The sequence below is a fragment of the Rattus norvegicus genome, chromosome 9 (genome assembly GCF_021556685.1).
Source record: "Rattus norvegicus strain SHRSP/BbbUtx chromosome 9, alternate assembly SHRSP_T2T, whole genome shotgun sequence".
In the NCBI taxonomy this organism is placed as follows: Eukaryota; Metazoa; Chordata; class Mammalia; order Rodentia; family Muridae; genus Rattus; species Rattus norvegicus.
The window spans coordinates 22427696-22455426 of record NC_141542.1 but is presented as its reverse complement, the minus strand read 5'-3'; the positions used below and the strand labels follow the sequence as shown (position 1 = coordinate 22455426).

Genomic DNA, 27731 nt, shown 5'->3' with positions numbered 1-27731 from the left:
ACAGCCAGGTCAGGATGCCTTCAGGTGAGGACAGCAGGTGGTGGCTTGCGCCCTGCTGAGCCGGCCTAGGAGAGTGGCAACCACAATCGCCATGCCCAAGCCTCCAGCCTGGGGCACCTGGAAGATCTGGAGGCTTTGGCCGCGGTTAGGTCACGGTGGGCCTGGGGGCCTCAGAAGCAGCCCTGCGCCTCCGCAGAGCCCTGAGGGGGACTGACGGGCCTGGGCGCAGCCCGGAGCTCCACACCAGGCGCCTCCGCGTGTCGCACTTCCGCGTGTTGCCTGCACCAGGGAGTGGGCACACGTGTCCTTCCCACCCCGCCATTCGACCGCGCCCGAGCCCGGCCTCAGGGCACGCGGAGCTCGTGGGTGAGCGCGGGGCCTGAGGGGACGGGGCGCCGCGTTATATTTGGCGCCCGCAGCAGCGCGTGTGCCTGGGCGAGTTTTCCTTCCGCAGGTGCCGGCAGCCGGGGCGCCGCCGCCCAAGCTGACTCCTCTCTCTCCCTCTCCGACCACGGCAGGGCCCAGAGGTGATTCTGCCTGCACGATGTCCTCCTTCCTGTAGACGAGCTCTTCGCAGGCGCCACGTCGCGAACAAAAAGAGAGAGAAAAAAAGAAAAGAAAAAGCAGAAGAAGAGACCAGGGAAGCGGGCCTTAGCGGCCTTGGGGTCACCTCGGCCACGGGAGGGCGCGCTATGACAGCGGCGGTGTTTCCAACGGAGACTGCAGCCTCTCAGTGTCCAGGAAGGAAGCCCAGGCCAGGGGACCTCGAGGCGTGGAGCTCGCGCTGACCCTAGCCCGACCTCCGGTCTGGTCCCCAGGGACAGCAAGCAGCAAGCAGGGCGGGCTGCACCGCCAGAGCAACAGAATCAAGGTAGGTAGGAGACCCGCGTCTGTCCTTGGCTGGTTCTGGCCCCGCCCCCTCCCCTCCCCTCCCTCCCCTTCCCCCTGTCCTAGGAAAGCAGTGGCAGAAGGAGGCAATGCAAAGTGAGCCCATTGGGTAGGGGAAGGGAGGGTTCATGGATGTATGGAGAGCTGAAGTAGGGATTGGAAAGCCCAAGGCATTGGGAAAGAATGGAGAGGTAATCTGGAGTGTGCTGTTAATGGACGGGGATCCTGGGAAAATATTTTCTTAAAACCTCAGGCAATGAATGTATTATTTAATAGATTTCTTCTGATCTACTTTGAAATTGGTTGCCCCTTGCAAGAGATTGTATTTGTAGGATGTAAAATACCCTCCTTCAATTACTCGGAGAAAGGGAACATAAACACAGATTTCCTCTTTTTTAGCCTCCAAAGCTCTGAGAGATTACAGTTCTGCATAATTTAATTCTTTCCTGCCTGCTATGAGCAGACCTCCAGATCAGCAAGTTCCTTTGGAATGGTTTTGCTTGTTTTTGTTTATTTTCCATGGTGCTGATTAGAAAGCCATGAATTGTTTTGTGAATTTTAAATTTCTAGACTTGACACCCAGAGTTGATGGTGGTTTCCTTCAAACACTGCAGTGTAGTTGCAGCATAAAAAAAAAAATACTTCTTGTGACAAGAAGTGGAAAAAGAAAGTTGATGAGCTAAGAAAAGAGGAGCCTTGAGCCAGATCAACCATTTGGCTTCCTCAAATATGGAGCAAGCATGGAATGTGGCTTTTTCAGAATCGAGGGGGTTTTTAGGATTGGGCAGTGAATGCTGTCTGGGGCTAACCCGTCCCTTTTGTGGCTGACAACCCTTAGGAGAAGGTCAGAATGTGCCAACAGCACAGAGTGGGCACTGGTGGTGTTTGAACTCAGAAGTGCTCAGGAACTGTGAAAGTTTCTCTGTTATCACCCTGGAGCCATCTAGTGTAATAGACCACTGTGATGCTGTGTAAGAGGCCATTGTGAGGGCTGGAGAGATGGCTCAGTGGGTAAGAGCACCAAGTGTTCTTCCAGAGTTCCTGAGTTCAAATGCCAGCAACCACATGGTGGCTCACAACCATCTGTAATGAGTACTGATGCCCTCTTCTGGTGTGTCTGAAGACAGCTGCATTGTCTGACATATAAATAAATAAATCTTACAAAAGATTGTCATCTACTGCAGTTTCTATGTGGACAGGGCTTGAAGATCAAGTACATTGCCTGTCTTTAAAGATCAGGTGTATCACCTAACTTTTATACCAAGAAATGTAGTGTCTTTTTTGCTGCTTCTGTACCTTTTAGTGATGTATCTTTTCTCCTATTACGTCGTTTGTTTTCATGATAGTTGTTTTCAAGTGTATATGATTATCAATCCTATTTGCAGAGCTATTCAATATATCTGTTTTCATTGGTTAAATATTTGTGGTGAATTACATTGTTATATCAGTAAAATGCTATGTGAAAATTTTAGAGAATATACCGGTTTGGGTAATTGTAATAACCTTTCCCCTCAAGTGGTGGCCTGTTTACACATTAAAAAGACTGGAATGTATTACCATCCATAGCAGGATTGATAGGGAAGCACAATGGACAGCGACAGTGTTGTTCCCTTTGACAGTTGTGGGAGCAAAGAATGAAGTGTGAGTTGCCTCGTTGTGACTTATAAAATCGAGACTGAGTATCATTACTGTAGAAGCCCATGGAAAAAATGATGAAGTTTTCAGAAATCACCAGTTAAAGAAATGGTGATATTGCTTGTATTGAATTCTGACATTCAAAGTTATGTTTCATTTCTCTTTATTCCATAATGAAGCTTTTTATTAATTTTTTTATTCACAGTTACACCCTTAGATGCACAGGGCTAGGATTGTAGTAGGTGCTCAATAAATCTCTGACCATCGGGGCAGAGGAATGATAAGAAAGGATGTATTTTCTGTAAGTTCTGTTACTTTCGGGAACAGGTGGTTTTCGGCTTAACCATTCATAGCTTGGTATCTTGTCCCACATCCGACAACTTGACAGAATCCCCTTTCTGGCCATTATGTTCAACTTATTTTTCTCTTAATCATTCTTGAAAATCATGGAAGTAGTGTGGAAACTTGATTGTACCTGCAGTATTGCAAAAGAGGCCAGTCTAGATAGATAAGCAGTTAAGTTTCTCCATGAGGTGATGTCTTAAAACATCTAGACTTAAGGAATTTAGTGTTGTGTTTTCTAAAGATACATCGTACAGTACGCAGATAACATCGTAATAGAATAAAGTAGTCTTTTGATTTAGCCCCAAATTCCATAAAGCAATGACTACTGCACAATTCTCTTGGCCATATGAATAGCGGAAATTATATTTCACTTTTTTAAAGAAATAATGAAAGTACTTAATCTTAAGCAAAGCCCATGGGAAAAGTTTTCTGTGGTGTTTCTCTTTGGTTTCTTGTGCTCTTTCTAGAGGACGACTTTAAGAAGTCAGGGCGGTCAGGTGGTCAGCGTGGTCAGGCAGTCATGAGTAGATGGTTAAGCAATGTGCTAGGGCCCCATAGGCCAGTGAGCCAGGCTGAAGAGCAGAGTCTAGCCAGTGAGCCTGACTGAAGAGCAGAGGCTAGCCAGTGAGCCTGACTGAAGAGCAGAGGCTAGGCAGTGAGCCGGACTGAAGAGTAGAAGCTAGCCAGTGAGCCTGACTGAAGAGCAGAGGCTAGCCAGTGAGCCAGGCTGAAGAGCAGAGGCTAGCCAGTGAGCCAGGCTGAAGGCTGAAGAGCAGTGATTTTAACCTTTATTTCTAAGTTCTTCAGTTTTCCTAAAAGTTTCTACAAAGTTTTGCCTCCATAAAGTTTGGCTTAAAAGGTTCTCCTTGCTCTCTTCTTCTGATCTCCTTTCCTCTTGCTCTATGTCACAATAATTTCCTTACTCTCAATGCCTTACTCTCAACGCTATGCTTTACTTCTAAGTTCTTCTTGAGTTCTGTTCTGTTCTGTTCTGTTCAGTTCTGTCTAAAAAGCTTTCTCTCTCTTTGTCCTCAGCATTTGTATATCTTTCTGAACACAGCATCACATGGTGAAAAGTTCACTACAAGTTTGCACAGGAATTCAAATCATAAGTTGGATAATCAGTTTACGACAGAGAATGTTTACATGCACATCCATGAAGAGTAATCATCAGGATAAACCATCATCATCTGTCACTAGTTCTGCACGTTCATGGAGAGTTAAAAGCTGTAATTTTTATGAGAAAAGAATAAGTGAAATTACCTATAGGCAAATCCAGTCAATTATTTATGTTCACTCCTTGCATCTATAGTAAATCATTAGTTCTCTTTTTATGAACTTTGGTTAATTGGTTTACACCCTCTTAGGATGGGCTCTAATTTGTAGATGCCTGCTTGGTATTGCAGAAGCAATTCACTCATGACACTTTAAGAATAGAAGAGATTTCAATGCAATTTTGATTACCAGATAAAACATAATAGCAGTCCTATTATAAAAGCTTAACATTACTAATCTAATTTTAGGAATTCTTATAGAACCATCATTAGGAATTAAGAAATCATCTATTTGTCTACAGATCATCACTCCAAGACAATACATCTTCGTTGCTCTGTGGTGATCTGCTCAAAAGAGTGGGGTAAAGAGCATGACAAATACAGAGGCAGATGCTTGCAGCCAACAATTCAGCTGAGATCAGGGTCCCCAATGGAGAAGTAAGAGAAAGAATTGAGGGAGCTGAAGGGCTTTACAGCCCCATAAGAACAACAGTAAGAAACACCCATAGCTCCCAGGGCTGAAATCACCATCCAAAGAGTACACATGGACAGACCCATGAGTAAAACTGCATATGTAGAATAGGATGGCCTTCTTGGGTACAAATGGGAGGAGAAGCCCTTAGTCTTGTCAAGGCTTGATGGCCCAGCGTAGGGGAAAACAGAACAGGGAGGCAGGTAGGCCTGGGTGTTTGGGTGGGTGGTGAAACCCTAATAGTAGAAGGGGGAGGCATGTTATAAGGGGTTTTGTGGATGGGATACAGGAAAAGGGATAACATTTGAAATGTAACAAAAGCCCTCTCTGGGGGATGGACAGCGGCTAAGGTTCTCTGAGCCCCTACTTCTCTGCTGCCTCCCTTTGATCACGGATCTGGTGCCAGATGTCAGCCTGGGGCTCTCCATGGGCTGCTGCTGGCACTGGTCTTGGCGTTCAGGGCCAAGAGCATGATGAGCAAGGAGCACATGGTTTGTCCTGATTCAGAGCAGGGCGAGTGGCCACCAGGGAATAAGTACAGCTTCCTGTACGATCATGAGGTCTTCCTGGGCAAGGAGGACTCCAAGACCTTTGATAGCTAAGCCTGGACGAGAGCAGGAGAGGCTGGGGAAAATTGTTGATCCAATTGACAGTGATGGAGGCGGCCTTATTACTTCTGAAGACCTGAAAGTTTGGGTCAAACAGGTACAGAAAAGATACATCTACCATAATGTGGCTAAACTCTGGAAGAATTATGATAGGGACATAGAGGAAAAGATCTCCTGGTAAGAATACAAGCAGCCACCTATGGCTACTACCTTGCTGAATTCCAAGATAGCTCAGATCATCACAACTTTAAAAAGATGCCTCCAGGGGAATCACTATCCCTGAACTCAAGCAGTATTACAGAGCAATAGTGATAAAAACTGCATGGTATTGGTACAGAGACAGACAGATAGACCAATGGAATAGAATTGAAGACCCAGAAATGAACCCACACACCTATGGTCACTTGATTTTTGACAAAGGAGCCAAAACCATCCAATGGAAAAAAGATAGCATTTTCAGCAAATGGTGCTGGTTCAACTGGAGGTCAACATGTAGAAGAATGCAGATTGATCCATGCTTATCACCCTGTACAAAGCTTAAGTCCAAGTGGATCAAGGACCTCCACATCAAACCTGATACACTCAAACTAATAGAAGAAAAACTAGGGAAGCATCTGGAACACATGGGCACTGGAAAAAATTTCCTGAACAAAACACCAATGGCTTATGCTCTAAGATCAAGAATCGACAAATGGGATCTCATAAAACTGCAAAGCTTCTGCAAGGCAAAGGACACTGTGGTTAGGACAAAACGGCAACCAACAGATTGGGAAAAGATCTTTACCAATCCTACAACAGATAGAGGCCTTATATCCAAAATATACAAAGAACTCAAGAAGTTAGACCGCAGGGAGACAAATAACCCTATTAAAAAATGGGGTTCAGAGCTAAACAAAGAATTCACAGCTGAGGAATGCCGAATGGCTGAGAAACACCTAAAGAAATGTTCAACATCTTTAGTCATAAGGGAAATGCAAATCAAAACAACCCTGAGATTTCACCTCACACCAGTGAGAATGGCTAAGATCAAAAACTCAGGTGACAGCAGATGCTGGCGAGGATGCGGAGAAAGAGGAACACTCCTCCATTGTTGGTGGGATTGCAGACTGGTACAACCATTCTGGAAATCAGTCTGGAGGTTCCTCAGAAAATTGGACATTGAACTGCCTGGGGACCCAGCTATACCTCTCTTGGGCATATACCCAAAAGATGCCCCAACATATAAAAAAGACACGTGCTCCACTATGTTCATCGCAGCCTTATTTATAATAGCCAGAAGCTGGAAAGAACCCAGATGCCCTTCAACAGAGGAATGGATACAGAAAATGTGGTACATCTACACAATGGAATATTACTCAGCTATCAAAAACAACGGCTTTATGAAATTCGTAGGCAAATGGTTGGAACTGGAAAATATCATCCTGAGTGATCTAACCCTATCACAGAAAGACATACATGGTATGCACTCACTGATAAGTGGCTATTAGCCCAAATGCTTGAATTACCCTAAATGCCTAGAACAAATGAAAATCAAGACGGATGATCAAAATGTGAATGCTTCACTCCTTCTCTAAAAGGGGAACAAGAATACCCTTGGCAGGGAAGAGAGAGGCAAAGATTAAAACAGAGACTGAAGGAACTCCCATTCAGAGCGTGCCCCACATGTGGCCCATACATATACAGCCACCCAATTATACAAGATGGATGAAACAAAGAAGTGCAGACCGACAGGAGCCGGATGTAGATCGCTCCTGAGAGACACAGCCAGAATACAGCAAATATAGAGGCGAATGCCAGCAGCAAACCACTGAACTGAGAATAGGACCCCCGTTGAAGGAATCAGAGAAATAACTGGAAGAGCTTGAAGGGGCTCGAGACCCCATATGTACAACAATGCCAAGCAACCAGAGCTTCCAGGGACTAAGCCACTACCTAAAGACTATACATGGACTGACCCTGGACTCTGACCTCATAGGTAGCAATGAATATCCTAGAAAGAGCACCAGTGGAAGGGGAAGCCCTGGGTCCTGCTAAGACTGACCCCCCAGTGAACTAGACTTTTGGGGGGAGGGCGGCAATGGGGGGAGGGTTGGGAGGGGAACACCCATAAGGAAGGGGAGGGGAGAGGGGGATGTTTGCCCGGAAACCAAAGAATTATTATTAAGTATTAAATAAATTAAAAAAAACTGAAAACAACAAAAAAATGTAAGTTAAAATTATCCAATAAAAAGATTCAAAGCCAAAAAAAAAAAAAAAAAAGTTGCCTCCACGAGATGAGAGGAGGTTTAAGGCCTTGACGGTGACCTGACAGCTACTCAGGACGGGTTCATTGCTTTTCTACACTAAGAGGATTTAAAGCATATGAAGGAGATTGTAGTTCTGGAAACCCTGGAGGATATCAACAAGAACGGGGATGGTTTTGTGGACCAGGATGAGTACATTTTGGACATCTTTTTCCCATGATACAATTCCCCTATGACAGACTGGGTTTTGTCTGGGGAGCAGTTCAATGATTTTCTAGACCTGAACAAGGATGCGAAACTGGATTAGGATGAGATTCACCATTGGATCCTCCCTCAGGACTATGACCATGCACAGGCTGAGGCCTGGCATCTGGTATATGAGTCAGACAAAAACAAGGATGAGATGCTAACCAAGGAGGAGATTCTAGACAACTGGACCATGTTTATGGGAAGCCAAGCCACCCATTATGCGGAAGATCTTACCAAAAATCATGATGAACTTTGAAAGACATTCATCTTCATGTGGCCAATGGTCACAGGCTTCCTGCGGATGTTCTGGGTTATTGCTATATTTGTAAAGTATATAGCAGTTGTGTCCCTAAACAATGAGAAACCTTTCTAAAGCTCAAAAAAATAATATATTGCACCACAAACAATAATAGTTGGAGATTTAAACACCCCACTTTCATCAATGGACAGATCAAGGGAACAGAAATTAAACAGAGACATAGAAAGACTAACAGAAGTTATGAAACAAATGGATTTAACTTATATTTATAGAACATTCCATACTAAAACGAAAGGATATACCTTCTTCTCAGCATCTCATGGAACCTATTCCAAAATTGACCATATAATCGGTCACAAAACAAGCCTCAACAGGTACAGGAAGATAGAAATAATCCCATGCATCCTATCAAAAAACCACGGACTAAGGCTGCTGATCAATAACAACAAATAGAACAGAAAGCCCACATATACATGGAAGTTGAAGTCAATAACAACTTGTTCATTGGAGACATAAGAAAGAAATTAAAGACTTCTTAGAACTTAATGAAAGTGAAGATACAACATACCCAAACTTATGGGACACAATAAAAGCAGTGCAAAGAGGAAAACTCACAGCTCTAAGTGCCTGCAAAAAGAAACAGGAGAGAGCATCTGTCATCAGCTTGACGGCACACCTAAAAGCTCTAGAAAAAAAATTAAATAAACCCTAGAGGAGTAGAAGGCAGGAAATGATCAAACTCAGGGCTGAAATCAAACAAGAAGAAACAAAACTGAGTATCAAAGGAATCAGCAAACCCAGGAACTGGTTCTTTGAGAAAATCAACAAGATAAATAAACACTTAGCCATACTAACCAGAGGTCACGGAGAGTGTATCCAAATTAATAAAATCAGAAATAAAAGGGAGACATACAACAAAATCTGAAGAAATTAAAAAGATCATCAGATCCTACTACAAAAACATATATTCAACAAAACTGGAAAATGTGAAGGAAATGGACAATTTTCTATACAGATACCAGGTACCACAGTTAAATCAGGAACAAATAAACCATCTAAACAACCCCATAACTCCTAAAGAAATAGAAACTGGTATTAAACATCTCCCATCCAAAAAGAGCCCAGGACCAGATGGATTTAGTGCAGAATTCTATCAGACCTTCATAGAAGACTTCATACCAATACTGCCCAAACTATTCCGCAAAATACAAACAGACAGAGCATTACCAAATTCCTTCTATGAAGCCACAATTACTCTTATACCTAAACCACCCAAAGATACAACAAAGATAAAGAAAATCAGATCAGTTTGCTTTATGAATATTGATGCAAAAATGGTCAATAAAATTCTTGCAAACTGAATCCAAGAACACATCCAAATGATCATCCATCATGATCATGTAGGCCTCATGGCAAGGATGCAGGGATGGTTTAATATACAGAAATCCATCAACGAAATTCACCATATAAACAAACTCAAAGGAAAAAAAAAACACATGATCATTTCATTAGATGCTGAGAAATCATTTGACAAAATTCAACACCATTTCATTAATAAAGTCCTGAAAGATCAGGAATTAAAGACCCATATCTAAATATAGGAAAATACAAAATACATCAAACCAGTAGCTAACATCAAACTAAACTGAGAAAATTGAAGGAATCCCACTAAACCAGGGACTAGACACGGCTGACCACTCTTTCCCTACTTTTTCAATATGGTACTTAAAGTCCTAGCCATAGCAATCAAACAATGAAAGTAGGTCAAAGGGAAAAAATTAGAAGGGATGAAGTCAAAATACTAATATTTGAGGATGATATGATAGTCTACATAAGCAACGCCAAAATTCCACCAGAGAACTACTTAACCTGATCAACAACTTCAGCAAACTGTCCGAGTATAAAATTAACCCAAACAATTCAGTAGTCTTCCTCTACTCAAAGGGTAAACAGGCTGAGAAAGAAATTAGGGAAATGACAGCCTTCACAATAATCCCAAATAATATAAAATAACTTGCTGTTACTTGAACCAAGCAAGTAAAAAATCTGTATGACAAGAACTTCAAGTCTCTGAAGAAGTTGAAGAAGATCTCAGAAGATGGAAAGATCTCCCATGCTCATAGATTGGCAGGATGAATATGGTAAAAAATGGCTATTTTGCCAAAAGCAATCTACAGATTCAATGCCATCACCATCAATATTCCTACTCCATTCTTTATAAAGGTAGAAAGTGCAATTTGCCGTCATTTGGTATAACTTAAAACCCAGGATAGCAAAACTATACTCAACAATAAAAGAACTTCTGGGGGAATCACCATCTCTGACCTCAAGCAGTATTACAGAGCAATAGTTTCTATGGTATTGGCATACAGACAGGCAGCTCAGTGGAACATAATTGAAGACACAGAAAAGAACCCACACACCTATGTTCATTTGATCTTTGACAAAGGAGGTAAAACATCCAATGGAAGAAAGATAGTATTTTTAACAAATGGTGCTGATTCAACTGGAGGTCAACATGTAGAAGAATGCAAGTTGACCCATTCTTATTGCCCTGTACAAAGCTTAAGTTCAAGGGGATCAAGGACCTCCACATCAAACCAGATACACTAAAAGTAATGGATAAAAAGTAGGGAAGAGTCTCGAAGACATGAGCACTAAGGAAAATTTCCTGAACAAAATACCAATGGCTTATGCTTTAAGACCAAGAATCGACAATTGGGACCTCATAAAACTGAAAAGCTTCTGTAAGGCAAAGGACAGTGTCATTAGGACAAAAAGGCAACCCACAGATTGGGAAAAAATCTTTACCAATCCTGCATCTGATGGAGGGCTAATATCCAAAGTATACACAAAACAGAAGAAGTTAGAGTACAGAGAGCCAAACACCCCTGTTAATAAATGGGGTTCGGAGCTAAAGAAAACATTCTCAGCTGAGGAATATAGAATAGCTGAAAAGCACCTAAAGAAATGCTCAACATCCTTAGTCATCAGAGAAATGCAAATCAAAACAACCCTAAGAATCCACCTCACACCAGTCAGGATGTCTAAGATCAAAACATCAGGTGACAACAGATGCTGGCGAGGATGTGGAGAAAGAGGAACACTCGTCCATTGTTGCTGGGATTGCAAACTGGTACAAGAACTCTGGAAATCAGTCTGAACGTTCCTGGAAAATTGGACATTGCACTACCTGAGCACACAGCTATACCTGTCCTGGGCATATACCCAAAAGATACTCCAAAATAAAACAAACACATATGATCCACTATGTTCATAGCAGGCTTATTCATAATAGCCAGAAGCTGGAATGAACCCAGATGCCCTTCAACAGAGGAATTTATTTGAAAAATGTGGTACATCTACACAATGGAGTACCACTCAGCTATCAAAAACAATGACTACGTTCAATTCATAGACAAATGGAAAGAACTAGAAAATATCATCCACAGTGAGGTAATCCAATCACAGAAAAACACACTTGGTATGGTGTTGGGAGCGATGGCCTTGAAGACCTCCATTATTGATGTTATTATTATGGTTAGCATTAAATATGATGGGGTTCATGGAAAATCCCCAGCCAGCTGCAGAAGACTAATACAAATGTGCTGGTCAAGATGAATAATCATATGATAACGTGTGACGTTAAGATACCCAATGTCATGACCTGTAACCTTTCTGAAAAACCAACATCCTGCTGACTAATAGATATGACAAACCTGTGACCTTTCTGACAACCTGTCAACATCAGCCGATTCCCTGAGCACATGAATATTGTGTCCTTGGCGTGGGTAAATGTTTCTTACTTCTCTCCTCTCTCTGTTACCCTTTTTATGGTACAAATTTAGCCTTGGGGAAAAATAAAATTGTCGCCTTGATCAGACTCTTGTCGTGGAGTCCTTCTTCACATCTCTTGTCCCTCATTCTCTTCCAGATACTCAGCACCCCTCATTGACAGTATGTACTCATTGATAAGTGGATATTGACCAAAACCTCAAATTACCCAAGATGCAATCTACAGATCTCAGGAAACTCAAGAAGAAGGATGACCAAAGTGCAGATGTTCCCACTCCTTCTTAAAATGGGGAACAAAAATATCCATAGGAGGGGATATGGAGGCCAAATCTAAAGCAGAGACTGAAGGAACAGCCATTCAGAGTCTGCCCCACATGTGGCCCATATGTATACAGCCACCAAAACTAGGTAAGATTGATGAAGCTAAAAAGTGCTTACTGAAAGGGACCGGATATACATCTCCCCTGAGATACACATCCAGGGCATGTCAAATAAAGAGGTCAGTGCTGGCAGTAAACTGCTGAACTGAGAACAGGACGCCGTTTATGGGAATTAGAAGAAGGATTCACAGAGCTGAAGGACTTGCAACCCCATAAGAACAGCAATGCCCACCAAATAAACCACTAGCAAAAGACTATACGTGGACTGACCCAGGGGTCCAACTGCATATGTAGGAGAGAATAGCCTTGTTGGGGCACCTGTGGAAGGGGAAGCCCTTGTTCTTAACAAGGTGGGACCCTGAGTGCAGGGAAATGTCCGGGAAGGGGTTTCTAAGTGGCATGGATTGGGGGACCATACATATGGGAGAGGGCACGGCAGGGGGGCTTATGGACCAAAAGCTGGGAAAGGGAATAACGTTTGAATAAAACATATATATCTATTAAAAAAACTGAAATTTAAAAAAAATGATAGTAATACCAAAGAATAATCAAAATATGTGAATAAGAAAGAAATTTTAGGTTTTGGAAAAAGATGAATGCCAGGTATTTGAAAAACTGTATGACGATGGTAAACACTTTAATATACTTGAGAAATTTTTTACATGTTAATGAACTGCATCTTTTTTTTAAATAGTGAATGCAAATCCAGTCCCTTCCTGGGTATGAGGCTAGGGATCCAGATGTAGTGGAATTCATTATTTGTTGGTCCTGAACCTTTGAGCCTGCTTCTAACTCAGCTTATGCCAAGGAAACTAGACCAGGGTGATATCTAAGCCATTGACCAAACTATCTGGACTAACAATCACACGTGAAATTCCACCTTGTAAATGGGAGGAGAGGAATAAAAGATACCTTTAAGGATTTAAAAAAGATGAAATGTACCCAAAAAAATTCAATAAAAAATTTAAAATAAAAATAACTTAGGAAATACAAAATACTGGGGTACCATTCCACAATCATGATGTGTTTCTTCTGTGATAGCTTACAGGTTAATTTACTTCTCTATAACTGTTTTCTTATTTCAAAGTAAGAAATGGCATCATCTGTGGAGTGATGGTGAGAACAAAAGCTTTGCCGAACTTGAATAATCGATCCCTCCCGAGCATGTGCTTAACATTCTAAGCACAGGGAAATTTCCTGAGGGGATTAAAAAACAAAATGCAAACATAAAACAGGAACAACAACAATGTAAAAACATTCTGCATGCTGGGTATGAAGGCATGTTGCATCTTTAATCAGCTTTGTAGGTATTTCTAATAAACACACAAAGAAACAAACATCCTATCACAGTCCTAGCAGTTGCATCCAACAAAGAGAGAGCTGTGAGGTAGTGTGTGCTGCTTCTTTCCCCAGATACCACTGGGCCTCAGGCCTGCACCCAGTGAGCTGGACCAAGAGCAGACAGGTTGAAATTCCTGCTGCCATGGCAGGATTCTGCAGGAATATTTCCCTTTGACAACAAGGAACCTGTGTGGAGGAGACCTCTTGGTGAGTCCTCAAGGACTCTACATTTCCTATTCTACAGGGAGAAGCCCTGCCAGGTCTTTGGCAAGGCCAGCCATTTGTATGGGGAAGTCTCTGGTCCTGTGGCAGAGGGCGAGGAATGGCAGAAAGAATGGCAGCTCCACTGAGAGCAAAGGATAACCCTTCTAGGCCTATGACCTCCTAATTAATTTATCTTTTCACCTGATGCCCTATTCACATTTTCTTACTATCATACAACTGTGATCTTGATAAGCCGCTGGGCTCTTGTTTTCTTAATCAGTTCTTTGTTGTCACAGACGTTTTTAACTTACTCCAGCCCCTGAGACTTATTCATACCTTCTGTATGCAGTAGGACCCTTGGTGGGACTGTCATCTCAAAAATAGAAGGTTCAGTAATCCAAAAGATTGGACTCCAGTTTACCTCAGGCCAGGAAGGAAGTCAGCCACCATTACTAAAAGAGCAAGGGAAAAATTACATAGGAAAAACAAGTGGCTCAATCAGAAGAAAAGATCCTCGACTTCTAATGCCCGCACATCTGCACCCCTCTCTTCTGAGCTTTGTATAGTGATGTTGTATAACTTCAGATGGTAGTAAAAGGCAGAGTTCTTCCCAGAAAGGTCAGACATGATTTTCACTCTTACATATCTGAGGTGGGGTGGCATTATAGCACACATTCATGTTGAATTATTATAACACCTATGATAAGAAGACAGAATCCATATATCACAATGCCAAATGGACTCCCTCCTGAACGTATGGACCCATTAAAATTGAGGTTCAACCTGAACTCAGGCCATTCCACTCCCTTCCCATCCTCCTGATTCTTATGTTTGCTACAAGTAAAAGATATGGTGCAGCCCCCAATATTCTCATGCCTAGACTTGTCTATTCATGAAGAATGATATTGGAGAAGTGATGGCTATATAGTTACAATGTAGTAACACAAGGTCCAGGTTGACATTTGCTCACTGATGTCCAATTTAATTGTCTTGTTATATTTGAGAAGGGGAGGATGTGCTACATAATATATAAAACAGACAGAAATTTATTGTTTTATATATGCCCTGTAGTTGATCCCTATGTTCCCAAGGAAAAGGAGTTTTTATTGCAAAAAAATAGGATTATAGACCATTGATTTTGTGAAATACATGGATATGTAAATGGAAACAATGTCGGCTGTCAAGGACTGCACAGTAAGCAAATATTCCAGGTTTTATACACTCAGAGGTATAGAAGAAATATATTGGCCTCCAGAAAAAGGGAAAAGCTCAGGAATGGAAACGTGTGTCACATGCATTGTCTCAAGTAGTAGATTTACTTTTAAGAAAAATCTCCCTCCTCCTTGGTCCCTAGAGATTTGGGTGCTAAGAAAAATCTGTTCTCCAATTCAGGGTTGTAAGCAACCCTCCCCAGCAAAAGCATTGTTGACTTCTAATGAAGCAGAGAGAAATATCTAGCTTTGAAATAGAGGTTGCCAAATGGTATTCCCAGTGGCTCATGGGAGACTGGAGGAAAGGGTCCCCACATAAATTCATCAGTGTGGGGAGAGCTGGTTAGTAGGTAGGCCATAGAACTTTCCAGTGACATCACTAGTAAGCCGTTCACTGGACACTCTATTGTATCTAAGAGAACCCTAGAATCTTCTGTGATGTCACCAGTGTTGTGGTGACACCAACTGCCTTTGGGATATTACTTCAGTTCCCTTTGGGTTCACAAGCAGGCATGTTTCGCCAGCTGCTCAGGCTATTTCGGAAGGAAAGTGTTGATCAAGGAGAGACCGCACCAGGTCAGAGGGAAGCTGACCCCCTCTCTAGTGAAACAGGAAGGAGGAAATCATTCTGGGGAAGGCTTGGTGAGTCGTGGGCAGAGTTGGGGAACATCCTCAAGGAGGTAGGTTTGAGATGTGCCTTCTAAGACTAGGCCTTACAAGCAGGAGCCTTGGGATTTTTCAAGGGCAAACCAAGAGGCAGGAGTTTCTGATCTTTAATTTGAGAGAAAGCCATAAAGTGGTAAGACTTCAGTGTCTTTTCTTGAAGCTTTTTAACTGTGAGTGTCAACAAATGGCAGGAGGAGGCATTGTGAGATTAACAATGTGACCATCCATGGTTGGGGGTTGAAGCAATTCATCCTCTAGATTACTGTAGGTTACATAAGTGTCTGATGGCAAGAACAAGGAAGGATGCACCCCTAGTCATGAATTGAGTTCTCAGACACTTTGGGCTGGACACACTTGGTCAGAGCTTCATGGTGCTAAGCATTGTGAAGTCATTATGAACTCCAGGATTAACTGCACCACATCTGATATGAGATAACAATGTCGCAGATGGTTATGTCTCAGTCAGATTATAACTTTCAGTGCCAGGGGTCCTGTAATAGTGAGTGTGGCACGTGTATGGCATTAGAGGTTGGGAAGAGGGACATAGCTTAAGAATCAACCTTTAAGAACGCTTTTCTGCTCTTTCAGGGATTAACCCAGTCTCTACCATTTCCCCTTCCTCAACCTCCTTTTCGGATTCAGAATGATCTATTCTGCCCATTGGTTCAATATGCAAATTCACTTGGGTTTATCTGTCTACAGGTTTTGGTAGGAAGGCATCATCCCAAAATGTCATCAGTAAGCAAGAGGAGTGTCTAAAGGAACTGGAGGAACTCAAATTTGAAATCCAGAAGTGTCAATTCGAGAAGGATGAACTTTATCAAATCCTGGATCTTTATATCTATGATGAGTGGGACCACAGGTAGTCATTATGCCCAGTAACCTGTTCACTGTCTTGTGCTCTCTCTCTGCTAACCTGAGATTTCCTCATAGCACGAGAAAGTTTCACCTCTCATCCTGGATTTTAAGGAGATTTGGCAGGCATTAGCTTGTGAGATAAGCTAGGTGCTGTGTGTTTAGGGTCAAACTTTTTGTACTTGACCCTGAGCCTCTTGGATTAGCATTGGTTATGTCAACAGCTAGAAGGACCTTGTCACACTTGCTGCAACTGTGTGTGTGAATGAAATGCCTGCACGTCATCACTCTTTCCTCTGAATTTGTTCATTATACACTGATTCTATGGCACCTCCATGCATGTAGCTGGCATTCTAAATGTGTTTGGATATGGGTTGCTATGTATGTATGTGGCAGTATTTGTTGGTGGTTTACTCAGGATCAGGACATCTGGGACGTTTGATGGGGTCTGAGGATTTGTTTGATCAACAGTTTGCAGGTCATGATAGTGATGAGTACGTGGAGGCCCACACTGATCAACAGAGCACTTTGCTCCTTCTGTATACCTTGGTGGCACACAGGACTCTCCCGAGGGGAGGAGGTGCTATAAATCCTCTTCCCTGTCAAACTTAGTTATGCCCTCTGGGAATTCATGTAATGATAGAAACCAAGGATTGAGTATACCTGCTTTCAAAACAAGAGAAATGTCATCACAGCTTTCTCTTGGGCCCAAAGCTGTGGCACAGACTGGAGGAATCTTCTTCCTGAACTAGTCAATTCCATCATGCTCACCTGGCCAGCTCTTGAAGGTCAGGTCCCTCCAACTGGTACCGTGGCTCTGTTGTCCTGTGCCCAGGATAATAAACTTAACCAGTACAAATACTTTGAAGGAGCAAGTATGTGGTACATACTGAGTTTAAGTAATCGAGAGAACAGTCTGATTTCACCTAATTTGTTTCACCTGCTTTGATCTTTAGTTTTTTTATTTTTTTAACTATCCAGGGATTGTTTATTGTGACTTAGAAATGGTCACTGTGGTCTTGACAGTTGTTATTCCCAAACAGGCAGCTCTCAGGCTCTGCCCCCTCCTATATAGTGAGTCTTTGCAGAACCATATCTCTCAGGATTCCAAGGAGTCCTTATTTCAAAACAAATGTTTGCTTATTTACACAGAAATATTTTCTGTGGATTGAGTCTCACTGTTGGGTTTTGGTCTGGTTTTTGAGTTTGCCATTTTCTTCCCTTCCACCATTCCTTGAATTTTAAATTTTTTATTATATATTTTTGTTTACATTTCACCTAATTCTGAAATCGTGAGTTCAAAACATTATTTGTTCCTTTGGCCATGACCTAACCCAGGCTGCATGTCGAATTGCCAGTCCTTCAATCTGAACATGAGATGAGAATGATGGCTATGCAAATGATGACCAACTCAATAAGTGATGCCATGGAGAGGTACAAGGAGCTCATACAAGTGAACAGTTCCTACTGGTGAGTCGCAGACAGAGATGAGAACCCAGCACTAGGCAGGGAATGCTTCTGTCCTGTATGACTTTGAACCAAAGTCAGGGCTCTGGTTCTGTAGTGTCTGACTCTTAACAAGAAGCCTGCCTCCTGGCAAGGGTCTCGGATTTGTAGCTCTTGGACTCAGTTGTCCTACATGAGAAGGGTGTAGAAGACCCTCCAATTGTTATTTTCCCCGTTAAAGTTCCTCTAGATAGAAACGGTTTGCACCATGATGGGAATATCAATCAACTCTGAATCTCTAGGACTCTGACAGGAGATTTAAAGATCTGTGATCCATGAGAAACACATGGAAAGAATCTATAGCTATTGGGTCTTCAACTCCCCCTCAGACGGGCTTTCCCCACAACGTGAAGATGGTTTCACCATACCATGGACATACGAGCTCGCTTATGGACCATCTCTTCTACCTTGATTTATATAAACCGTCTTAGTGTCAGGATTTTCAGAAGTACTTTGATTCATGTGGAATGTGTGCTCTGGATTTGACCTCCTCTAATTGGTGCTAACTTGTATAGTGTGGCTCTATTCTGGGGATTTCTGAGGATGAGGACCCTTGAAGGGATGATTGGACTTGCAGGAGTGACAGGCAAATAGAAGCTAGCTGGGATTACCATTTTTTGTTTGTGGTTCAGCATCAGGCAATACCACCTCCTGCGTGAACAAGCTCAATTGAAGAACAATATACAGATTTTGCTGAATGAGAAGAGAGAACTGCTGGTGGAGCAGACTGAACTGCCAGCATCCTCTGTGGAGGCAAAGAGGCTCTGTGAAGAGGCCGGAATGAACATCTGTGACCCCGGAGCCAAGCCACAGCAGGTAGGGTTAGGGCTCAGGGTCGGGTTGTCCTCAGGTCTTACCATAACCATAGACAAACCAATGTAACTGTCTATTGACTGATCCATGTCCTGACCTAGGTCTCATCCAAGTGTTCATTCATGTGATGGTTTACAAAGCTTTCGGTGGAGATAGCCCCTTTTCAAGAAACTGCATGTTTGGAAAGCAAATGCTCCTGCTCTTCGAGAATCTGCACTTCATTAAGGGAAATAGGTTGATCACACAGCAGAGCACTACATGCCATTATGTATGGAGGGTGCTATGTGGGAGCCCCTCTTTAGACTAGAGCAGGGCTTTGAGGGATGAAGCAAAAGCCCAGAGCCCATTTTCTTTACAGGGATCGTGTGAGACTCAGGAAGTAAGTAGTTTTCAAGGAGGAGAGCCTGGTGGAAATGCCAAAGAAATGGTTCTCATTGTCATTTGTGGTGGCTTTTGTTCTTCCTCCCCTCATGTCCCTGTATATGAAGATGGTGACTTCATGCTTCTTAGATCTTGGGTAACTACAGAGCCTGTGTATCAGCATGTCAGTCCTGTCTTATTTGAGTGCTCCTGGAGAGTTCATAACTGGGCCTAACAACCTGAAGCTGGTTAGAAGAGCAAGGATGTGGAAAAGGTTTCTCAAAGGCTGAGGGCTGGCATGAGAGATTTGAGACTTCAAGAACAAAGTTATCCATATGTACCCCCAATTCTCACCAAGAAAGGTGCATTGCTGTGCTGACCTGCATCTTAGGGAACATGCGGGGAGGCCAGTTCATGACATGCAGTTTTGTCCAGTCATTATCTAACTTAGTCCTTTAAGCCTAGGTCTCTCAACAAACATGAAGCTTCCTGTTTTGTGCTGGCCAGCAGTCTTTGCATCATTCGTCCAGTTCCAAGATGAGCCCCCTCTCTTATTTGTCTCAACACATTCTTAAACCATTCACCTATTTTAAAAATAAGGATTAGATTTCTTCACTTTACCTGAACAGAGTTATCCCCCGGGAAGGTTCTGGATTGTCTTATTGGCTTCCCCATGATATTGCATGGAATCCTAGAGTGCAACCCTCTGCTGACATTGCTTTGCTGACTATATCATGGGCACTGCATTCTTTCAGGATAGATTCCCTCTCAATATTGTACACAGTGCTGCATTTCAGAAAATTCACTGTATGTTATTTATTTAGCCTTTTTCTGACTGACATTGAGGTTGTTTTAATATTACAGGAACTCTAATGTGGTCAAATGTTCCTGGTAACTGACCGTGAGTCACTGTCTTCTCTGATGCTTCCAAAGTCTTCTATGAAGGAAACAGGGTAGCTTTAGTGAGGGGCCTATGATGAGTCAGCATAGAGCTTGATGGAGTCTTTTCCTAGAAATCTCTCTCTCGGGGATTTGATGTTGTGTTGTTTAGGCTATCTGTGCAGAACATGTAACTTACTTGTCGCACCAGCAAGTATCTGCATAGAAAGGTTTCCTGAAGTGGAAATGAGTACAGGCCAGGGCAGCACATCTTGCTTGTGTCTAAGAGACTTGTACACAGCATTGTTCCCACTAATTCCTCACTCAACAGGAAATGTGCTGCATAAGAGCAAAGTTTTCATTTGTGCATGCAAGTGTGTATCTCTGTGTCTGTGTTTGTGTGTGTGTTTGTGTGTGTGTGTGTGTGGTGTGTGTGGGTATATGTGTGTGTGTGTGTGTGTGTGTGTGTGTGTGTGTTTGCAGTAGTGAACGTGTGTTTCCCTCTATTTCCAAGTTTCATGAGAAAAGTACTCTAAGCGTTCACTTTACATCCATGGAACATGAAATAGAGCTGCCCAGTCATTTGGCATCTCCATCTAGCTCTGTACAGCAAAAGGACACTTAAATTACTAATTTATTCTATTTCCAAAAATTTCAGAACAGAATTATCTTGTGAAGTCTGGGGGAGGAGTGGAAATATGTTCAAGTGAGTCGTGTTTAACAGGGGTAACAAATGGTACAGGCCTAGAGCTTGCAGGTCCCTTTTTGTTATGGTGTAGAAGCAGGACAGTACAATCCTTTAGAAATGCAACCCCCAAAAAGAGGACACAAAAACACCTGTAAAGTTAGATTTTCAAGTGATTAGGGGCAAAACTACTGATCTGCATTGAAATCCTTTGGAGCACATCAAAGGAATGGAGTACTGGGAGGTAAAGGCAAGCTTTCTCTATAAAATCCATGAGTTTATGTTGCTTCTCTGTTCTTTGTGAATTGTGAAAGCCCACTGGAAGGTTATGTCACTCACTGTGTCTTCTCCAAGGTTGCTTTCCACATTGCCTGCTACCATTTCTTTCGAGCTACCTTGGCACACTACAACTTCCCCTGGGAGTTTGGCTTGGATTTTATTCATTGAGAATTTGAGTTGCTTGGAATTGTATCGTCATCCAGAAACAGTCCCATAGCTATGCTGTGGTGCAAGAACAGGGCAGTTTCAGGAACCCCTTCAGGTGCACAGATAATCCAAAGAGCTCCTCTATGTTATCTGTGTAGCATTCTGCAACTGCTGTCGATCAACATCATTTTCTCTCAGTTAATTTCAGCCTCAATGGGTTAGGAGAAATGATGAGCTTCAAATGGGTCTGACAGTGTAAGAACAGGTAGCCCTATGAGAAGCCATGTTCAGAAAGTGGAACAGAAGTTTTAGTTAACCCAGTGATTCCACAACAAGGAGTAGGTATTGCCATTGCAACTAGGGAGCATCAATGTTGTTGTGGTCCCAGAGTAACCTTGAAGGAGAATCTATCCAGACGTCTATCAGCCAAGAGGTAAAAGTGTACCATACGATGGAGCCCTTCCATAGATTCTGATTCAGTGTGAGATAATCCATGCAAGCTTTTACTTACTTATTCAAATTATCTGTGGAACAATCACATTACGGGGAGAAAATTTGTTGATTTGGATCCTGGTTATGGAGATTTCCTATGATTCTAGCTTTGGGCATGAAGTCACTCAGTCTATGGTAAAGACAGCTCCGATTAGAAGAAGTTGCACACTTTGGGGAAAGTCTGAAAGAGTGAACAAGAACAAGAGTCTAGTCCACCACCAACATATGATCCTTTGCTGAGCAACAAGACAGCTCTACAGGGCCTTTGGAACTTGCTAAGCCAGATTGTTAATGGGGAAAGAACCCTGAGTCTATGACGGTTTATGGGAGGACAGCACATCACTGACTGAGCTGTCTATAGGTCTGGCCACTATGTACATATCCCACTCAACATTTGTTTTTATGCCTCCAGCGAATCCTGGGGAATCTTTACATTAAGCATTAATGTTCAGGTAGGAACATAGGCCGGAAGAAGCCATTTGAATATCCTTTCCCTATATAAATACCCTTTTTGGGTGGATGACCACCCCACCTGGATTTCAGCCTCAGGCAGCTAAGGAGCTACTCAGAGTATTGTTCTGGTACAGTTCATGTGAATTTTGCCCATGAAACAATATATATGATCCTCTGCATTTCTTGCTATGTTCTACTCCTTTCTTCCTGTGATCTCTCCGGAAAGATCTGAGGACATTTTCTCTTCTGTCCTCTAACAAATTGCCTTACACTAGCCATAGACTTGCAGGGGTGCTGTTCTGTTTCTACATGACAATCACCTCTAATGTCCACGTGTACGCTGGGAAGATTTGCATGGAGCACATTCTCAGTGATTACAGGATCTGTGCGGTGAGCATGAATTTGAAGTGAGATGGCTTCTCTGTGTATTTGCAGATACAGTGGTTACAAATGGAAACTAGACGGGTTCCTTCAGTGCTAACATAATCAGAAATTTCACCTCAATTCTGGGCATGTTCTCCAGAAGGAATCCACATGGTATTCTAGTTTGCTCATACCTCTCTTGAACTCAGATTCAGACATAGCTACAATGTTATTATTCAATGTCATATACCTGGACCAGTGGGGAAAAATGCTCATTTTTCTCTTAATCCCAGCACAGTGCATAGTCCACAGTTCAAATTCTAGCAGTGTTAAAAGCTGAGATATAAATCCAAGCGCAGGTACTCTATGTCACTTGGGGATGCAGGGACTGACCTCAGCTGACAGGTCATGCTGGATTGTCCAACTGAATAGAGCTGATGTAAGAGGGAGAGCTGAATTGACAACCACTCAATAAATCTTTATTCCCTTGCTCTGCTAGGTCTGAAATTCTCCAGCAGAAACTCGAACATGACACAGACCAGGACAAGATCTCCCTTGGAGAGAAGAGCTACAGGAGGAGAACTAAGTGTGCACAGCAAATACACCACTATTGCGTCTCATCTGTAGTGTCCATAGCAATTGTGGACTGCATTTTCCTCCTTTGGTTTAACTTCTTTGGATTGAATAGGCTGTACTTTCACCTCAGCCTCTCCAACAAGTGTGTACTTTTTGAGGGACTCAGAGAAGTGCTGATGCACATCAATCAAGAGCTGCAGGTCATCCAGAAAGACTGTGCATGGGTAAATTTGTACTTGTCCTGATGGGTCATCCAGAAGAGTTTCATGGAGATCAGTTCACAACATTGGAAAGACTTTGTGACAAAGTCTGTAATATCATTTATACTCAGTATTGGTAGGCTTTTTCCTTAATACCCCCACTCCAACAAAACAGACCTACTTCCACTCCTCTCGAAAAGATTGTTACCATCACTAACTGCTTGTCTACTATGTCTCCAAGGCAAGCCACAGGCTATAAGTCTATTCTGCAAAAGGAGCAGCAAAAGAATACTTAGCGCAATTCTTCTATTTAAAGTTTGGTTAATTTTTAATTGTTTTGGTTATTTGGTTTTCCTTCTATTCATTTGAAGATTTATTATTTATCTGTTGTTGTTTTGTTCATTTGCTTTTCTATTTTGATAAGGATATAGACTGTATATATTGACTACCTGCATCTGGTTACTATCAAGTAAATTGGATGTATTCCGGTCAATAAAGTAGTAATCTCAAACTCTTCACTCTTAAGAACCTTCTTTATTGATCATTAGTGTCAACATCTGAAGTCCCACAGCTATCAGGGAGGGATGGATCTCTGCTTTCTCATGGGGACTGGGCATCAAATCACTTCCCAGTCAGACTGAGATTCACAGGCATTTATACAGTCACTGTTCACTGTGTTTCCAACTCTGAATTTCAACTTCATCATGCATACATTACCCACTGTGTATGCTTGCTGTCAAATATATAGTTACCTCTAAATTATACTCTGTCGATGAGAGTTTTGACCAAATTAATAGGATAAACATTAATATTTCTGTAATACCTCCCAGGACATATAAATATGGTATAAGGGAGTTTAAAGCCATCGGGAATCCTGCACCCAAATCCTGGGGCAGAAAATGCTGAACACCCAGGAATGCAGATAATCCTGAGACCACAGGAAAGGAAGCTACTTCTGACCAGCTCTTCCCACATCTCTGGCCCAATATTAATCTGCATGGTGCCTCTGGAAACAGGAATAGAGGAGCAGTCAGTGGCAGGAACCTGCTTGGTTCAGCCTAGGCCCAGAACCTACCTGGGCCCCGAGCATATTTGAAGAAAACCATAGGCATACAATTCTCTGTTTCCTGACTGTGGCTTTTTTTGATTCGAAGCTCAAAATACCATTTTGCTGTTGTTGATTTTTAGTTGGATATTTCTCATTTCGAATTCAAATGTTATTCCTTCCTTGTTTTCCAGAAATAAGTCCGAATACCATCGCCCTCCACCTCTGCTATAAAAGTATTCCCTTCACCAGCCATCCACTTTCCCAGCCTAGGCAGGACCAAGGGCTGCTCATTCCATTTGTGCCCAAGAAGACCATCCTCTGATACACATGCAGATGAGGCCATGGCACAGTCCCTGTATAGTGGTTGGGTACTGGTTTAGTCTCTGGGAACTCTGCTTGGCAGCCATGGTTGTTCTTATGGGGTTGCAAGTCCCTTCAGCTCTTTCAATCTTTCTGTAATTCCTCCAAATGAGGTCCAGTTCTCAGTTCAATGGTTTGCTGCTAGCATTCACCGCTGTATTTGACATGATCTGGCTGTGCCTCTCAGGAGACATCTATATCCAGTTCCTATCAGCCTGCACTTCTTAGCTTCATCCACCTTATCTAGTTTGAAGGCTGTATATGTATAGGCCACATGTGGGGTAGACTCTGAATGGACATTCCTCTAGGCTCTGTTTTAAACTTTGCATCCCTATCCCTTCAATAGGGATTCTTCTTCTCCTTTAAAGGAAGGAGTGAAGAATCAGTATTTTGGTCATCCTTCCTGAGTTTCATTTGGTCTGTGAATCTTGGAGAATTTGAGCATTTGGGCTAATATCCACTTATCAATGAGTGCATACCATGTGTGTGTTTCTGTGATTGGATTAACTCATTCAGGATGATATGTTTTAGTTCATTCTCTTTGCCTATGAATTTCATGAAGTCATTGTTTTTGATACCTCTGTAGTACTCCATTGTGTAGATGTATCACACTTTCTGTTTCCATTCCTCTGTTGAAGGGCATCTGGGATCTTTTCATTTTCTGACTATTATAAATAAGGCTGCTATGAACATGGTGGAACATGTGCCCTGTTGTATGTTGGAGCATCTTTTGGGTATATGTGCAAGAGAGGTGTAGCTGGGTCCTCCGCTAGTGCAATGTCTAATTTTCTGAGGAACCGCTAGACTGATATCCAGAATGGTTGTACCTGTCTGCAATCTCACCAACAATGGAGGATTGTTCCTCTTTCTCACATCCATGCAAGCGTCTTCTATAGCCTGAGTGTTTGATCTTAGCCATTCAGAGTGGTGTGAGGTGGAATCTCAGGGTTGTTTTGATTTGCATTTCCCACATAACTAAAGACGTTGAACATTTCTTTTGGTGCTTCTCAGCCACTCCATATTCCTCAGCTATGAATTCTTTGTTTAGCTCTGAACTGCAATTTTTAATAGGGTTGTTAGTCTCCCTGCAGTCCAACTTCATGAGTTCTTGTATATTTTGGATATTAGCCCTCTATCAGTTGTAGGATTAGTAAAGGTCTTTTCCCAATCTGTTGGTTGCTGTTTTGTCCTAACCACAGTGTCCTTTGCCTTACAGAAGCTTTGTACCTTTATGAGGTCCCATTTGTCTATTCTTGATCATAGAGCATAAGCCATTCGTGTTTTGTTCAGGAAATTTTTTCCAGTGTCCTTGTGTTCAAGATTCTTCCCCGCTTTTGCTTCTATTAGTTTGAGTGATCTGGTTTGATGTAGAGGTCCTTGATCCACCTGGACTTAAGCTTTACACAGGGCAATAAGAAGACGATGATTTGTACTCCTGCATATGCTGACCTCCATTTGAACCAGCACCCTTTGCTAAAAATGCTATCCTTTTTCCACTGGATGCTTTTGTCTCCTTTGTCAAAAATCAAGTGCCCATAGGTGTGCTGGTTCATTTCTGGGTCTGCAGTTCTATTCCACTGGTCTATCTTCCTGTCTCTGTACCAATACCATACAGTTTTATCACTAATGCTCTGTAAACTGCTTGAGTTCAGGGATGGTGATTCCCAGGGAAGTCCTTTTATTGTTGAGGATAGTTTTAGCTATCCTGCGTTACTTGTTATTCCAAATGGATTTGCAAATTGTTCTGTCTAACCCTATGAAGAATTGGAATCGAATTTTGATGGAGAGTGCATTGCAACTGTAGGTCACTTTGGGAAAATGGCCATTTTTACTATCTTCATATTGCCAAGCCATGAACATGGGAGATCTTTGCATTTTCTGAGATCTTCTTCAATTTCTTTCTTCAGATCATGAAATTCTTGTCACACAGATCTTACACTTGTTTGATAAAAGTCACACTGAGGTATTTTTATATGATTTGGGACTACTATGAAAGGTGTCATTTCCCTAATTTCTTTCTCAGCTTGTTTATCTTTTGTGTAGAGGAAGGCTACTGATTTGTTTGAGTTAATTTTATACCCAGCCACTTTGCTGAAGTTGTTTATCAGGCTTAGGAGTTCTCTGTTGTAACTTTTGGGGTGTCCCATGTATACTACCCTATCCTCTGCAACAGTGATATTTTGACTTCTTCCTTTCCAATCTGAATCCCTTTGACCTCCATTTGTTGTCTGAGTTCTGGCTAATGCTGGGGACAACATACAATGGAGACATCGCAGTAGCCCGCAGTAGCTTTTTGTAAAAACTGGTTGTTTCCATTTCTCCAAACCTTAGCCCTGGACAACGGCTGTATAGATTTCATTTGTGTGTGACTGCCTATCAGTTGGCCTTGGTGTGCACAATTATTGTATTATATCTGACTTTTCTACTTCTTTCTCCTTCTGCTCTGGTGAATTCTGTGAAACTAGATGTTCCTTGATGTTATGATTCTGAGACAATTGGAAATTGATGCATAGGGGCACAGCACAGCACAGCCCTAGTGGCCCAGGTGGATACTGTGTATTCTCATCTTGGAAAAAATGTAATAACTGCAGAATTGTTGTTCTAGATTAGGGTTTTACTTGCAAAGACAGCTTGAAGAAAATAAGAGAAAATGAATTAGAGCCAACATTGGGACCCTAAGAAAGGAAAAAGTTATTGAAGTTAGGAAGTAAGTTTTACATAATATTATAGACTGGTTAAGGAAGTATAGAATATATAAAATAATATACTAGTAAACTAAGTCTAACTACTGGAACCCTTATGAGAGTCATTGTGTGCAAGGAACAGAACGCTAGTGGAATTAGTGTGCTAAGGGTTACCTTGATTCTTTCTGGCCACTGCCTGGCAGTTTTGCCTATGTCATTTATCATTAGAGTGTCACAGGAAAATGCAATTAGCTGATCTCGGAGCTTTGGACTCTGAAGTATAAAAGTAAATGTTTAAAGTTTAAATCATGATAAGTTTACAATTATTATTATTATATTGGCCACAGGCCTGGGTATAGGGCAAGCCTGAAACTTTGGAGAACAGTTGTAATTCTTAGTTCTTGGTGAGATGTAGTCATTCTTTGCATTTGATTTGGCAATGATTATAAATCTCTTTTTTC

General features: G+C 42.1%; 1 protein-coding gene across 5 annotated transcripts; it reads left to right on the top strand.

Moving 5' to 3' along the window:
* LOC148003506 (uncharacterized) lies at positions 1–27731 on the top strand. 5 transcript variants are annotated; one of them, XM_087568709.1, is made up of 7 exons: positions 798–871; positions 11908–12176; positions 13562–13782; positions 16273–16432; positions 17764–17895; positions 18564–18747; positions 22902–27731. In XM_087568709.1, the coding sequence occupies exons 5-7, from the start codon at positions 17804–17806 to the stop codon at positions 22905–22907; spliced, it is 282 nt and encodes a 93-aa protein (XP_087424835.1). In that variant the 5' UTR covers positions 798–871; positions 11908–12176; positions 13562–13782; positions 16273–16432; positions 17764–17803; the 3' UTR covers positions 22908–27731. The 5 variants fall into 5 exon arrangements, with proteins under 5 accessions (XP_087424833.1, XP_087424832.1, XP_087424835.1 ...); XM_087568706.1 differs by lacking the exon at positions 13562–13782 and having other exon boundaries at positions 457–871; XM_087568708.1 differs by lacking the exon at positions 11908–12176.